Source organism: Schistocerca cancellata, chromosome 3 (assembly GCF_023864275.1).
Source record: "Schistocerca cancellata isolate TAMUIC-IGC-003103 chromosome 3, iqSchCanc2.1, whole genome shotgun sequence".
Classification (NCBI taxonomy): domain Eukaryota; kingdom Metazoa; phylum Arthropoda; class Insecta; order Orthoptera; family Acrididae; genus Schistocerca; species Schistocerca cancellata.
In genome coordinates, this window is record NC_064628.1 from 556,560,949 (window position 1) to 556,577,902 (window position 16,954).

The following is a 16,954-nucleotide window of genomic DNA, read 5'->3' on the forward strand; positions in this document are numbered from 1 at the left end:
GCGCACTGCCTGTGCCTCGTCGAAACAGCCAAGCTCATTCTTTTCTGCATCATCTTAATTACTGTCATTCCTCCGAAGAAATGGCTTCTTTTGATGTTTTACAAGTACTTCTACAAACACACTTGTATGTGACTTCGTAAACTATCTCGGAGACATACGTTTGATACTCTTCTCGAGTTTTCTGTCGGGCCTTAAAACTCAAAGTGACATAGTATTTCGACGTCGCAGCTGAGCGGTATCTGCAAGTGAGACGTTGTTGTTACTGAGTTTCGTCGAACTGATGCCACGTCGGAGATTGCGCTGCTTTGTAGGACAGCAGAGTGCTCGGTACACGTGGCAAGTGCCTAGAAGTGCTACCCACCCCCTTCCCCCCACTTACAGACTAGAAGTAGCGCTGCCGGTCGCGAAGGCAAACAAAAGTGAGGTATCGCTGCCGTTACTAATCATCCTATGCCCGCCTCGGTAGCTGCGCTGTCAGGGCGGCAGGTTAAACGAAGGGGTCTGGGTTCAATTCCCGGCCAGGTCGGAGATTTTCACCGCTCGGAGATGTGTTGTCCTTACTTTCGTATCGTCATAATTAACATTACTATTGATATAGCTGTATGGGCACGGCCCGAAAGCCAATAAACTGAAAAAAAAACTAATCCTCAAAATCTTTTGCCGATTGAATCAAAGAATGTCGTCTTTAACGGTGGCCAGCGCGCGTTTCCACGCCTCGCTCAGAGGACACCCCTTTTCCATGTTAATAACGTTATCTGCCAATCTAATTTTAGTAGATTACTTCAGAACACAGTACCTGTAATGAGAAGTGATAACAACCAACTGAATCTCCGTATCTTTCAGTGCGTTTCTCACGCGGGTTTTTCGGGATATTGTAGTCGTGTGTGGTGGCGATCTTACACGCATATGTCCTGAAATTATGCATACTTTGACCAATCTTTGCCTTTTCACAGTGTTATGGAATATTATAAACAATTTCCTTTGCCCCAGATCATCTTTAACACAATCGGAAAGGACACTAATTTGGCTGGCGGACGAATCACAGTCTTGATATTAAAACTTCTTAAAATTATCCCTATTTTAGAAGACGCTCTCCCAGCATATGTTAAGAAAGAAACTAATGTAGATTCATCTTGCTTTACTTGCGGTTATGATCTGAACGCCAAGGCACGACGGATCTGCTGCCCACAGAATCCGTTTTCTGTTTAAATACACTCTTCAGGTCTTCAGTTTTCTGCCAGAAGCTTTTCGTATCAGAATTGGAATACGCTCTTCAGACTTGGGTCGTAAGGACCGCAAGGCGTTGTTCTGATTAGTTATATAGTTAGTTAGTTACATAGTTTGTACAACAAATCGTAATGAAGTTTATTTCCATTCGTATTACGCATTCATACCCCCAAAAAAAATTTCTCGACTGGATTAATGTAAAATAGAGAAAAGTCAAGAGGATGGTTTCAATGCTAGCGTCTTCCCCGACTGCACACAACGCACAGAACGTTCATACAGTCTTGCGAAACTGCCACGAAAGTCCTTCTGTAGTACGTTGTTCAACACGCGCGTCACATTGGTTAACGTCGTCAAAGCTCTGGTCCTTCGTGTGAATTTCTGCTTTTGGTCGTTTTATGTTAGGTTCATATTCGTCACTTGTGATAATTTTTTATCCAGAACAGAATTGTCTGCGTTTCAATCAAGTCACCCCAGGCGTCCACGCGTCGTTGTGGCTGTGCGAGAATCAAAGCGTGAGGTACATAATTTGCGCACAATTTTCTCTTCTTCGAGGCGGTGTGGGGGATACGGTACGATATGATATTGCAGTGCCTACGTTATTCTGAATTACGATGCAAAGATCGTCATTCAATTCTACAGCTGATGATTGTCCATATTCGCAATTGCGAATATATTTAATGTATAGTCTGGAGGAAGTCTTACACACTTGAGGCGAAGATTTTGCTCCATTGCGATTTTGACACAACGACGTTGACACTACGGCCACACTTCCTCTACTTAAGAACGCCTACTCATAACTGGCTGTCGAAAGCACGTCATTTGTTTACAGTTGTTAATTCAAGCTACCACAGTAGTTACAGCGCTTATACGCCAGGAATAATCAGTCACGACAGTTTTTTGGACTGTCGATGTACGTATGTCTAACTGTGGTGACATCCTGACCCATTTACAAGCTTTCTTAAAAGCATACATGAAATAATAATTCCTGACCGCCACGGGTAGATAGAAATCATCTACGCAATTGGTGGAGTTGTTAAGGACAAACTTTATCAGTTTATTTTCAAACTGAACTTTGTTATCTATAAAGCTTTGGGTGACAACCAGTCGCTTGAAGACACTGGTAAATATGCGTAGGTTTGCAAACCTCCCATGAAGAAGGGATGCTGGCTCCAGCGTCACACCTGAAGAAAACAAACATTCGTACTGCCACGAAATATTGTCAGCTTCACTTGAAGATCTGGCTGCAAATCCAAGAACAGCATCACAACGACATCTACACACAGCAAGCCAGCATACGGTGTGACCAGAGGCTACGTTGTGTAACTCCGTGACCCCCGCCCTCCCGCTCTCACCCTTTCCTGTTCTGGTAACTAATGGTGCTCGGGAAAAGCGATTCTTAGTAAGATTCCACATGAGTTCGAATCAAACCATATTCTGGTAGGGTAGGCCTCTCTTCTACCACTTGCCGCTGAACTGAGTGTTCATCATCGTGACTGCCGGTTTCTGCTGCCTTATTGTTGTGGCGGACAAACAGAGCGAGCGGGGTTACCACACCGTCGATGTTTGTGGAATCCATGTTGATCACTTCAGAGGTGATTTTCGGTCTCCAGGAAGGTCATGATTTGTGAACATAAAACATGCTCTGAAATTCTAAGAGACTGACGTCAGTGATTTAGGTCTATTATGTGCGTCTGTTGGATGACGGTTCTTGAAAAAGGGACAGAACTGCGCATTTTCCCAATCATGGCACTAAACAACTTCAGATTTCTGGTTGCATCCTTATTAGCGGTGTTACATTTGACGTTGCTCTGTAGCTAAGTTGGATTATGAATATGAAATAAATGTGACGTCGCGAAGATTAATAAAAGAACAGACCACCTCAAATACGGTTGTACTACTTACCCACCACAGTACAGCTGTAAGCAACTGTATGACATAGGATATAGCATTTACTTGCATGTCTGGATGAAATGACACTGATGACGATTGGCAGCGTTCCGAAATTAATTCGAAATAACTTCGCTGACTGCGAATATCTTGGCATCAGCTGTGTTGCGTATAGATACACTATCTATTAGCCCGTCACAAATCTTCAGCCGGCCGAAGTGGCCGTGCGGTTAAAGGCTCTGCCGTCTGGAACCGCAAGACCGCTACGGTCGCAGGTTCGAATCCTGCCTCGGGCATGGATGTTTGTGATGTCCTTAGGTTAGTTAGGTTTAACTAGTTCTAAGTTCTAGGGGACTAATTACCTCAGCAGTTGAGTCCCATAGTGCTCAGAGCCATTTTGAGCCACAAATCTTCGTATCACTAAAAGGTAGTGTATCTATACTTAACACAGCTGACACCAAGAGATACGCGGTCAGCAAATGTCTTTCGAACAGCATATAGTGGCATGGAAAAGTTGAGCATGGCTCCAAATCAGATGATGGCAGCGGACACTTTGATGACTTGTGCATACAGCGTGTATTATAAGTAATATTGAAAACCGAAACGGGTGAAAATATACGATAATAAAAGAGAAATGTTCCAGGGAACATCGATCTGCTAATGACCCGTTGGCGACATAATTTAGAATGTGCGGTTGCGAGCCACTACTGATTTCAGAATGAAATATTGTCCTCCTTACTAGGGGACCATACAGGAATTACATTTTTGTATTTTTTTTTTTTTTATACTTGGGGTACGTGAAGCTCAGAACCCAGTTGTACCTCTCCGGAAGCAGTTCGATGCTACTCTCAGAAATTCTCGAGAAAATAGACTTCCGAAGTTGGCGTGCTGAAAAGTAATGCCTCAGAGTTTATTTCCTCAGTGCTGTTTGAGGTGTTACATGTCATGCATATTACTCGGTCGACTTTGCGGCTTCGCTGACGCAAGTTGCAAACCTCTGCCGCTAGAAGCCTCCGAATTGTAGCTTCTAACATGGTGGTGCGTGAGAGCGTGCTGTATTTGAGTTTCTGACCGTCTGCACACGGAGCACACTCTTCTTCGTCAGTGGCAATGCCACACCACATAGAGCGCTGCGCCATCTGCAACAGTCCGACGCCTTGGGCTCCCTGTCATCGTCACACAGTTCCACTTTGCCCCATCTGATTATCAAGTGTTTCCAAAACTTAAAGAAAACCTTCCAGGATTTCACTTTGATAGTGATGAAACGGTGCAAACAGAGGCGATATTTTTGGCTCCGTCAACAAATTCAGACAATCTGCAGTGACAGCATATCAACAGACTGGTCTCTCGTTGAGAGAAATGTGTTCGTCACCACAGTACCTGTGTTAAGATATAAGATGTAGAACATTAATAATGTTTGTTTTATTTAGTAAGCTTAAAGAGTTTTCGCATAAAAATCGGAAGCATTACGTTTCAGCACGCCCTCGTAATTATGATAAACCTTGTATCTGTAGCAACGTGTTTCGTTATGCAATTCCCAGGTGACCGCAATAAGTTTAATTGATCCTGACGATAGTACTAATAAAGACTGAATATTCGAAAATCCGAAAGTCACATTCTCCTTTTTTTAATAGCGTCACCAAAAACAAAACTATCATTCAGGCTCGAGTTTAAGACTTTCAGAATTATGCCGCTTTGGCCGCTTTCTTTCTGTTTCTCATTTAAACCCACTAGTCATAATGGACTCCTTTCAAGACTTTATTGCCTCCTCAAAATCTTAATTAGAAACAAAGAGTCAGACCTCGGGCGTCTCTGTTCCGTGCCAACAACGCTGAGTTTCAGACAAGGGAGTTGATAAAGTGTACAAACGACAGGCTACCAAAGCTGTTTAAACTGAAATTGGTTCTTTTGATTTAATCGTGAATGTTATTTTATGTTTTTCTATTTTATTTGTATTTTTTTATCACCATACGTCAACCCAGACGAAAAGCACAACACACATGCCAGTCCCAAAAATGGTTTCAAGAAAAATCGCTAATGAAATAAGATCAGAAAGCAGGAGCCAGGGTTAATATCAGAAATATTCTGAGAGAATGGGAGGCTCCAAGGGGAGTTGCGAGAGTAATGGTTAAAGCAACGAAATTTACAAACTACTTTAGCGTTTCCGCTGTAGTGTGCAATATGACACCTTGCAATTAGAATTTCTTTGGTTTTAACTACATTGTTCACTGTATTGGAAGAAGAACGTGCTGCTTAATGTCAGCGTAGGTGGAAAAACCTCTCACACTACAGTTCGAATTATTTTTCGGAATATTTTGCTGCTCATTTTTGAAGTAGTTCTGGCAACGATACACGCCCAGAATCCATTTTTTTATTACCACGAATAGGTTTATTTTTAGACAAAAAAAAGGATTGTATATTCTACGAAAAGCAGTAAGTTTAAAAGCTGCTGCTCCTACTGCTCAAACTAATGCTTAAAATTTCTCTATGCAAAGGTGCTAGTTTCATCATCCTGCTTTTCATTGCTAAGAGCTTGTTCATAGTATCTTGCGCGCGAAACAGTTTTTAAAATACGTCACGAAAATAGATCAATTACACACTGTAGTTAACCATTCAAGCGGAAACCAGCTTACTTTGTTCGTTGGAGAAACACTCAAGCTCAGAAAAAAAGACCGAATACCTTGAACAACTAGAGATAGGACGTTTATATTCAAAGGCATGTACATTAGTATGTTCTGCAGAAATGATTAGCATTTCAGTCACCTCGATTCAGCATGTGTCCTGTTGTCTAGTAGGCATAGGATCCGCCATGGACTCTGATAACTTGTTCCATGCGAGAAGGCATCAATGCGTGTAAGGCGCGAATGGCGTCCTGTGGTATAGCCATCCATGCTGCATTCACTGGTTCCAAAGTTCATCTGTTGTGGTTGGCATTGGGCCAGAGCGCTACATCTGTCGTTTCACCATATCCGACACGTTTCCGATTAGCGACAAGTGTGGTGATCTGACATCCTGTGACACCAAAAAGACACGTGTTGGTGCACCAATATGTGGTCGCGCATTGTCTTGCTGAAAAATGGCGTCTGGCGTAGAAAGGATATGTCGCAGGTCACACTGATCACAGTGCACTGGACACGAACCAACTGTGGTTTGTGATTGTACCCAATAGCACCCCACACTATAAGGCATCGAGATGGCGCTGTATGTATTGTGTGAATGCAGTCACTGTTATCGCCTCCCCTGTCTGCGGCGAACCAAAATGCGGCCATCATTTTCAAACAAACAAAACCTGGATTCGTCCGAAAACAGTATCTTATACTAGTCTTGTCTCCAGTGACATCTTTCCGTTCACCATTGGCGTCTAGCATGTTTCTGCACAATCGTCAAAGGTAGACAGAGAAGTGGACTACAAGTACTTAACGCATGCCGTAATAAATGGCGACGGACTGTCACTCTTGATAGGGTACTATGTTTTACACTGTTCCACGTAGAAGTAACTGAAGGGAGCGTTATAGGACCATAACTGTCCACTATATATTATATGATCTAGTGCGAAACATTGGAAGCTCCATGTGGAGAATGCTGTTATATGTACACTGTCCGATTAATAATATCCGGCCATCTGTTAGTGGATATTAATATAGAATTTGTCCAACCTTCGCCTTTATCACTTCTTCAGTTGATCTGAGGACACATTTAATGGAAATGACAGGAGAGAGGGATGAGAATTCTATGCCCATTATGCAGTCGCATAATTGACAGGTACTGCTATGAACTGACGTTACGAAACAATGCAGAAAGAATTTAAAAATTTAGTTGACAAGAGCAAAACAGTACAACGAGCGACAGATGAGATTTTGGTTCGGTACATCATGAAGCACTTTGTGCCAAATTTTCAGGTATGGAGGAGCACATGAAGATATTGGTCATTCGAATTGTAAAATTTGTGAAGACACATGCATCATTCCAATGTTAGTTGGAACAGTTGACGGGATTGAACGAAGACTGTGCAGAATTTAGATATTAGCTGCAATACGCATAAAAATGCTGTGAGGCGACGCGGCCATTTGGATGCACTTTTAACAACTTTTCTTATTTCTTGACCACACTTCTATTTTTCCAACAGTCTTGCGCGTTTCGACTTTCCGTCATTTTCAAAGGCAGTTTTACGTTAGTCACAAAACTGTTCCTTAGATGTATCACGTCAACATTCTTGATCACGAGACAAGTACGCTTGTACTAACGTAACACTGCCTTTGAAAATGACGGAAAGTCGAAACGCGTAAGGTTGTTGAAAAAGTGTTTCCGAGACAAAAGGAAAGTTATTGAAAGTAAATATATTACTGCAGAGTATGTTGGTTAAGTCAAAGGGTATGCTTGGAATGATTTTTCCATTTAAAACCCGCTATTGTTGAATTTATGAAGGAGAAAGGTCTGCAGGAACGAAAATTAGAACATCCTGAATGGACTGCAGACCTTTCGTTTTAAATCGACTTGCCCGCAGTAAGACATTGCAAGGTGGGAAACAACTTTTCTCTGATTTTATGAGGATGCATTTAAAAAGAAAATCGCATTGTAGAAGGAGCAAATTTGGACAAACACAGTGTAGGTCCCTAATCCCACTGTTGTTAAAGAATACGCGAAATTTGAAGGATTCATTGCGACATTCAAGGAATTGCAACGATAGTTTTCCAAACGTTTTGAGGACACTGTTAGTTTTACATTTTTTGCTGTTTCAGTTGAGAGCGCTCCAGTACATGTGCAGATGAAACTGATTTTTCTGCAATGCAATTCCCGTTTCAAAGACGTATTCTTATACATTAAAACTGACCAGTACATCTTCATTGTGTTCCTCAGGTAGAGATTCGACGTCTCCATAATCAGGATGCAAAACTGCTACAATATTTCATTCAGCATATGTGTGTGAAAGACCTGTTTTCCTTTATGTAACTAAACGAGTCGCGATTACTTTGCAACCTGAGCGCGAAAATCTGTAAAATTTTCTGCCTGTATACCGGCCGTTTGTAACAGGTAAAATAACATTATGTCTATGGTACGCCAAAAATATTAGATAATACTGAGAATTTGTGTTGTTTGTCATTTATGTTGTTTGTCATTTATGTTGCCATCTAAATACGGCGCATTAACAGTTTTGCCCTTCATCCCCCTCAGACAGCGTGGTGTGGTGGTGGGGGGAGCGAGTAAACAAGCTGAGCACTGTGGCATCCGAGCCGGGGCACGGTTCACAAGCTGCATTCTTGGCCATCCCTGGGGTACACAGATTCCACAACCAAAATAATTGTTTTCAACACTGTGCAAAAGAATTAAAGTGTCAATTTCTGAAACTCCGTCATTTCCCCCTATTGTGACGCAGAGGTGTGAAATTTTGGTGAAGGATGCCTACAACCTTCCTCTATAATGATGGAAAACATGGCGCTCTGCGACGTAATCCTCGGCCTCATTAACGCTTAAAATGGCAAGGTGTTGACACAGATGAAAGAAAAGTCACCACTCAGAAGATAATATGAGGTGTAACGTGCCACATGCCACAAAATTTCACCGTAATTCTGTCCAAAACCACAGTGAATGTTTTGAACGACGGGAAGTTCGTCATCTCATTGCCCCCCCCCCCCCCTCTCCCTCCTTAAGCACGTCTCACTCCTTTCTTTTGACTCCTCTGTGATGGATGCCAGCTGTTTTTTAAGATTTCAAGCTTTTTTTTAGGGATGGCTAAGGAAAACAATTTAGTCAGTCCACCGCTCAGAATACACATGCCCGCAAGCAAACGCTAGATCAGCAGTATAGTGCCACTCAGATGTAGGAAGCGTTAAGTTTTCTTCCCGTTTTATCTTTGTATGTGTCATGTTGACGTCCCCTCCCCCCTCCCCCCTCCCCCCCCCCATAGACACGGCACGGAGGTGCTGCCTCAGATTTCGCCGAATGGTTTTTACCGATCTCAAGTGGTTGCTGTATACCAACAATTGCGGTCGTGCTACATTCCAAAGCGCTCAAATAACATTCAATGAGATTGCAACCCCATAATGTCCTTGGAGGATAGATGAATTGTCTAAGGGGAGTGTGCGGTGATGGAAGTACCAGCAGTCAAAGGCTGTGAAAAAAATTGTTCTGTTGCATACCGCATTGCAAACTGTCGTTTTCAACCGTGAAATGTGGGTATAACGAACGCCCCAAGGAAAGGTATGGTTTCATCTACGCCCTTTTGCCACCTCCTGAGGCCTTTCTATGTCGATTCTGACCGGCGGTGTGTCTGAAACCGGAAATGTGAAAATTGCGTGATTTCAATGCTTGGCGTCGCGGTTGTGACCTCCATTGCAGAGGCAACAAGGCGGGGCGGGGGGGGGGGGGGGGGGGGTGAGATATAGTTAAGCTCGAACTTCTGACCTCTGGTCTTTATTTTGCATGTACCGACACCTTCCTGTTCAAAGTGTCACCAAGCTTTAAGGTGATGTCGCAGGGCGCCATTACATAAATAGGTTGTGGGCACCTTTGAGCCAAATTTCATACTTCGACATTGCAAGGGGGGAAAGTCACAGTATATAAAAAAGTGATCCATTAATTCTTTTGCACAGTGTATTTCAGTAATGCTCCACGGTCAGTTCGGGTTTAGTATGTGTTGTTAAACTTAAACATTTACGTCATATTATCTAGGTTGTAAAGTTGTATTGCAGGATACTGGCGGTTGTCAGGTATTCTTTGCACTGAATCGGTGAATAGATGATCAGTGAAAGTACGTAATGTGATGTTAGTTCAATTTTTCCGGAAAAAAACTATTTTAATTTACGTGAACATAGTCACAGTAAGTGCGTGAGAGCAGTGGGTGTAACGTGGACAGAACGGAATGTAGGACATACGTGTTGATATTACACGATTTTAATGCAAATTTATTACTTCCATTGGAATACATAGTAGTCGAAACAAATGTATGATAAAGAGAATTAGGCTACTACTTCCTTAGGGAGAAGTAATGATGTCATTCGGTGCATGGAAGATCGATGTCATGTAAAAATCTTGTGTGTAAATAAATCGATAAGTGTTACTCAATAGTACATAAATTTGTATGGTAACGTTTCTAAATTTGCAGACTTTTTTTGTACTCTGAAGCCGTATAATGTTCGTAATGTTACTAAAGTACTAGGGAGGTATTGGATCTTAATTATTAATTATACTGAGGAAGGTAATTGTTAAACAGAATATTTTTATACACTTCATTTTTATCAAACGCTTCTTTGTAGATGTGGATCGTATTTTATACTGACTACTGACAGTTAATTTTCACTTTGCGTTCCTTCGGATGGATACAAATGCATGTATGTGTGTCTTTCTGTGTCGTTGATTACTTCAAACAATTGTGTCTGTATGAGAAGCTGAAATAAATGAATGAAAGACTGTCATCGAATTAAAAGTACTTTTTAAAGTTTTGGAAAGAGTAACCTCTCAGATCAACTGAAATAGTGTTAACAGGAATGCTCTTGATGAGAAGTTACTGGTTCGAACCTACTCGAAGAACTGAGGAGAAGTATCGCGACAGAAAGTATTTAAAAGGTGGAGCAGCAGTATTGCGACCGTGGATAGATTGTAATGTGTTACATGGATGGGAGTAACAACACACAATCTATTATTTTGTATAGTCGCGCAAAGAATTTATGAAAACAGGAATCCTCTAAAAAACTACATACATTCATAATTCTTTCATGCTCGAGCTATAATGACACGAACTCCATTAGGCGTTGGAGAAAACAGGGAAAAAATGGGCCAAAGTTTTGCCAAGGTCGGAGAGTTTACTTGCATATTGCAACGTGGGCTTCTGCGGCGACAGTATCCTCTTTGGATACCTAGCATCGGAGGCAGACACACTCTTGTCGAAGACGGTCGCACAACACAATTTCTTCCGAACACTGCGCGTCTAGAAGTGACCTCTGGTGAACCACGAGAAGCGTTGGCCTTCCTTCGGTGGTTGACTGAAACCTTGTTCTTGTAGGCAAATTTCTACCTCTCGAACGACAGAAGAATAGGGCTCTGTGAAGTTTCCTACTAAGTCGATTTCTGCACCAGGCTCTTGAGACTGATATTTTAGTCTTCTTAGCTGGGTTTGACGTAAACTGCCTCGCTTTCACTTCCTGTCACAAGAAGCGGCCATTGTACAAAACTGCCCTTGACACGCCACCAAGATGTTTACGCCATCCTTCTAACCTATTATCTCCCTCGCTCACGTCATTGACTGATTTAAAACTACATCTACAAAAACAGATAAAATTTTGCTTTATTAGCTCACTCCCGTCTTTGAGGTAACAAACAAAAATATTCGTACGCTGTGGTCGATGTCTGATCTTTCATTTGTCTAATCCTACATCGGCAAACGCCATCTGTTAGCACGTCTAGTTTGTCTTGCTGTTTATTTATGTACTGTGTAAGAGTAATGAATGAATAGTGAGAGTGTTTTTGTGGTGAGTAGCAGTGGGAGGGAGAAGCAAAGATGAGTGGACATAATTGCATAGTAGTATGATGGAGAGTGAGTTGGAAAAAAAAAGGTGAAGGGCAAGAAGTGAAAATGGAACTGTGTGTGTGTGGGGGGGGGGGGGGGAGCGGGGGGGTGTTAGATTGCGAGAGGTTCAAGTAGTGTTTGGTATGTGGTATTCCTGTTCTAGATTGTCTGCAAAGAACACATCAGAGCATTGAAATACGTTCAAACCATTCAAGATTTGCGTACCTTCTAAAGCAGAAATACCACAGACCAAGCACTATTGAAAGAGATATGAACTTCAACAAAACTTAGTAAAGATAGCGACGACCTACCATTCCACGAAAATTTCCATATGCGCAAAGCATTAACACAAATTAAACAGTTGCTCAGTGACCAAATAATTTTTATAAGGGGCCCCTATATAAAGTAATTCGAGAAATCACATGAAAAAGGAAAGGGCCTTTTCCATTATTCACCCTCTCCCACTCTACCACCAGCCCTCCCACCAATTCCATTTTACGTCTTGCTCCTCACCTTTTCTTACAACTCATTATCCATCATGTACTTACGTCCATGCATCTTCGCTCCTCCCCCCCTCCCCCAACCTGCTCACAAAAAACCTCCATCACAGTTCCTCCATTTTTCTTGTGCAGTATATAAATACACGGCAACTTACTTAAATAGAGTAACACATACGTAATTAACTACAGAGAAAAGAAAAAGACTAGCGGCAATGTCGGCAGTACACGCTTAGAAGTATACAAATAAACAGAGGTTCACTAAAAAGAATGCTGTGTAAAACGTAAAAATTGCAGAGTTCTGCAAAGCATTGAAAAATCAGACCACAAGTACCAGTGCCAAATGAAGAATGAAACAAAGGACGCGCTAGCAGACGGCATTTCCTGTAGAGTAAGTAGAAGCCAACAGTTTGCTAACAATTGTTTTTCGTTATAAAAAAAGAAATCAAATTGTAAATATTGTTAATTACAGAGATTTATGATGCTTTACTGCAATAAAGCGAAAGGCGTCTCTTGTGAAAAACACGCATTTTCTTATAGTTGTAATGACGAAACAAAAATACTCTCAGCCATGTCTGATGTAGACATGGCTGTAAATTACTTACAAACAGATATAGGAGGCGATCATGGTTAACTTTGTGATGATAGGCCAACTACTGTTACACGTTGTCACTTACAGTAAAATATGAAATATAACTGCAGTGATATTACAACTTGATGGACGTCTTTCGGCAGTCTGTGTCTTATTAACGCCACACTGGTGGCCCCTGTGTGTTGCCTTGCTTCCCTGACCCCGCCTTTTTACCTGACACCAACGGTTTCATTTGCAGGAGCGGCTGCTACTGTCGGTGCTGCCACAGCACGTCGCCATGGAGATGAAAGCGGACATCATCTCTCCAGTGGAGGGCCAGTTTCACAAGATTTACATCCAGAAGCACGAGAACGTCAGGTGAGTCCCGTCCTCCAAATCAGAGACGTTGTTGGTGATTTACGCTTCTAGTGGCACACACATGTTACGGTGCCCAAATTGCTGGGTTCTCGGAATGAATATGAAGTATCTTATTAACGCGGTATCTGTAGTCTGTTGATTGTAATTTTAGGTACGGTACACGGATGTTCATTATCGTCCGCAGCAGTTCTACATCGACGATTGGCAGACATTAAGTTTTGGTATTGAGGTAGTGCTGGAAAGTAATGTCTCGAATTTCTTTTTATTGAAAACTCTTAAAGCTTTTTGAACAAAACAAACGTTATTAACATTCTACATAGTTATTCTTCGTGTCTACATATTTGTAGCCTTCTGGTGCCAGAGGGCTACGAATTGTAGCATGTCGCATGGCTCTCTGTAACGTAACTATGTTGGTGAGTTAGAAACCGCTTGCTGTAATTGAGTTTCGAATTCGAAGAGTTCGTCTACACATGGAGCACCCTCTCCATCTACATGGCAATGCCAGATCACGCATGAGCGCTGTGACGTGTCCAACAATCCCACGCTTTGGGTTCTGTGTCATCGATCATCTTCTATACCGTCCCAACTTTATCCAATCTGATTTTCATCTGTTTCCAAAACTTAAAGAACACCTTCGAGGACTCAAATTCCATAGCTATGAAGCGGAGCAAGCAGAGGTGAGGTTCTGGCCCCGTCAGCAAAGGCAAACATTCTACAGGAGGAGTGGCTAAGATTTTGGACCTCGCTGCACATTCTCCCACCGCCACGGCACGCTATCAGAGCGATTGGAGGGAGGAGAACGGGAAACTACAAACGCACCACATTTAAATAGAAGTAGAGTGGCATTGCGCACGACCTCGTTTTGTATTTCATATTTCTGAAAAACGTAGGTCACAAACAAAACAAATTTTCAGATTATTTAATAATTTTTGGCACACCGAAGACATAATATAACCTATGTTCGGTAAAACTGTCAGCTTACTGACAAACGCATACAATTTCACAGATTTTCGTACTCAAGTTGTCACGTAAAAATGTCTTTCACGCGTATAAGTCGATCGAAATGTTGCGGCACTTTCGCAACCTCATTGTGTAGACGTGGAAACTATCTAAGAAAAGCAGTGTAATCGCCCTGGGTGGTTATAAGGTAAAACGATTGGTCATTAAAACGGGAATTACCTTGCAGGTCAATCATTTACATTTCCACATGCACAGGGGTGCTTACCGCTGAACGGTAAACATCTCGAAATCATATGTAAGCTTTGCATTATTCTTAAAACGTTTAAGAAACTATCCTTCCAAGGCCACAATGAATTCAAAAATGGTTCAGACGGCTCTGAGCACTATGGGACTTAACATCTGAGGTCATCAGTCCCCTACAACTTAGAGCTACTTAAACTTAACTAAGCTAGAGACATCACACACATCCATGCCCGAGGCAGGATTCGAACCTGCGACCGTAGCGGTCGCGCGGTTTCAGACGGAAGCGCCTAGAACCGCTCGGCCACACCGGCGGGCACAATGAATTCTTCAAACTTCGCGGTGTCTTTAAGGGCAGTGAACTTTCGCATCTGAACTGTGTTTGTTAGACTGTGTGTCATACAAAAAGCGATTTTGTTTTTAATGCATCCCCACCAAATCAGAAAGAAGTGGTTTCTCACGTTGCAATGTCTTACTGTGCGCAGCATGCAGTCTCGTCCACTTAAAATACGGGGTTAGCAATCCACTCCTGGTGTTCTACTTTCATTCTTACACTTCTTTTTCCTTCATAAATTAAAAAGTAGCGAGTTTTAAATCGAAAAAAAAATTGTTTCAGGTGTACCCCTTTACTTAACAATGTACTATGCAGTAATATATAAAGTCTCTGTACTCTTTATTCAGTTCCACCGAAAACTGTTGGAGCAAGACAGTGGAATAATGCGTTTGACTTCACAAAATTTACTATTTGTACCACCAATTTCATCGTGCTCCATGCCAACAAATTTAGCACAAAATGCTTCTTCATTTATTGAACAATAACACCCGTCTGTCTATCACTGTATGTTTTTCATTTTCCTCGTCAACTAAATCTTCAAATTCTCTCTGTATGATACCGTAATATCGTCTCATAGCAAACTTGCAGATTCCGTCGCTTACGCGACTGCGTAATATATAGTCAGAATTCCCGTCTCTCTATTTTGTCATTTCCGTTCTTTTTTAAAGGTCTGAGAGGACAGATCGCTAGAGTGGCTCTGCTTGAGCAAACAGCCACCGGATCTGTAAACTTCCTTCAAAATACTAATAGGGCAAGGTAAACACCACTGACCCCACGATTCTGCCGAGCTGAAGAGAGGTGTGCCGACCGAAAAATGCCACACTACAATACTAAATGAAACGTACTGAGTACCTCGGGGAAGAAACGAGTAAAACGGACTCATGCAGAGTTTACCCTGGGCGTGGCCCGCACCCCGGACCCGCATGGAATTTCGCACTCCGTTGCCGACCCCGTTCTACTTTGACCTTATCAACAAACTGGTCTCTCGTTAGAAGAAATGCGTTCGTCGCCAGGGTGACTATTGTGAAATAAATATATATATATACGAAGAGTAAAAATGTAGAATGTTAATAACGTTTGTTTTATTTAAAAAACTTTCTTTTCACGTAAAGAATCCGTAGGCATTACTTTTCAGCACGCTCTCGTATCTTATTAGAATAAATGAAGTTGCTTAATTTTTTGTTCTTTAGTTACACGTGTGCAGTTACGGTAATCCCGCGGCACAATGCAAAACAGAATGATGCAACGAATTGATGAATTGAAGTATCGTGCGGTGATTCGCTTTAGGCATTTGAAAGGGAACAAACAGCTCTCATACATTGTTGTTGAGTTGGTGTCTGAATGACGAACAACAAAGTGCCAAACTATCTCTCTGTTAAGAAACCGGAATTGCAAGAGAGGTATAGACTCTGGGGCTCGAAGACCATGGCTGCTCACACCCGTCCAGAAAGCCAACCGAACTGAGGAAGCAGTGGAAATTTTGAAATTGTGCCAGGTCATTCCATTGTATGTTTACAGCCGCTGGGTATATGATCATGAGCCCAACACAAATGAGCCAAGCAAGCACTGGAAGATTCGGGAGTCACCACCGTCGGAAAATGTCAGACTTAAGCATCACTTTGCAATGTGATGCTATCGTTTTCTTGGGATTTCCGCGGTTTGGTGCTAACAAATTATGCTTGTAAGAGAGCAGTCTGTCGCAGGAGCGTACTGCCAAAATCCGTTCCTGAGGTTACGAGATGCGTTCGTGACTAAGCGTCAGGCGAAGCTGACTAGGGTAACGCTCGGCGACTACGCCTCACTTCATTCCACACAGGACGCAGTCACACTCACTGCTTCTGTGGGATATCAAATTTTGTCTCTCTGGCACGGCAATCAGTGGCTTGTTCCTCTTTCCTGAACAGCCAAATTATAGGTTTCCCTTGGTTTCTTTCAAGTCATCATTAGGGGAAAAAAGTGCTGCATTGAAAGTTGAATGTATAGAGGAGGTCTAATACCGTCATCATGATCGCAACTTGATTTTTTTTTGGAGTGTCAGATAAAAATTCTTAACTACCTCTCATAAATCTGTACTCCCATGCGGTATGTGGCAGTGGGTAAATATTATAACAATAGTGTATCCTGTATCTGTGCGTTAGACTCCATTAAAGTACATTAAAAACTGATAAAACTTTGAACTTGTCTTCTGCTTACTGTAAGGACCACCGACGCCATTTTCTACTGAAAATAACTTTGACAAATCGAAGTAATACATGCTGGAGTGGGATGCAGTACCCGAAAAGCTGAAAGTAAGTCCGAGAAAAGGTCGCAAGAGACACCCTCCTGAGTGGAACAAATTTATCACTGCGGATGGAATC

At 42.1% G+C, this 16,954-nt stretch overlaps 1 protein-coding gene across 1 annotated transcript in view; it reads left to right on the forward strand.

The window, feature by feature from the left end:
- LOC126175399 (Ca(2+)/calmodulin-responsive adenylate cyclase) overlaps positions 1-16,954 on the forward strand; it is a 501,843-nt gene that overhangs the window by 231,392 nt on the left and 253,497 nt on the right. The window contains exon 7 of the mRNA XM_049922190.1: positions 12,945-13,063. Coding sequence (XP_049778147.1) covers positions 12,945-13,063 — 119 coding nt within the window. The remainder of the gene's footprint in view (positions 1-12,944; positions 13,064-16,954) is intronic.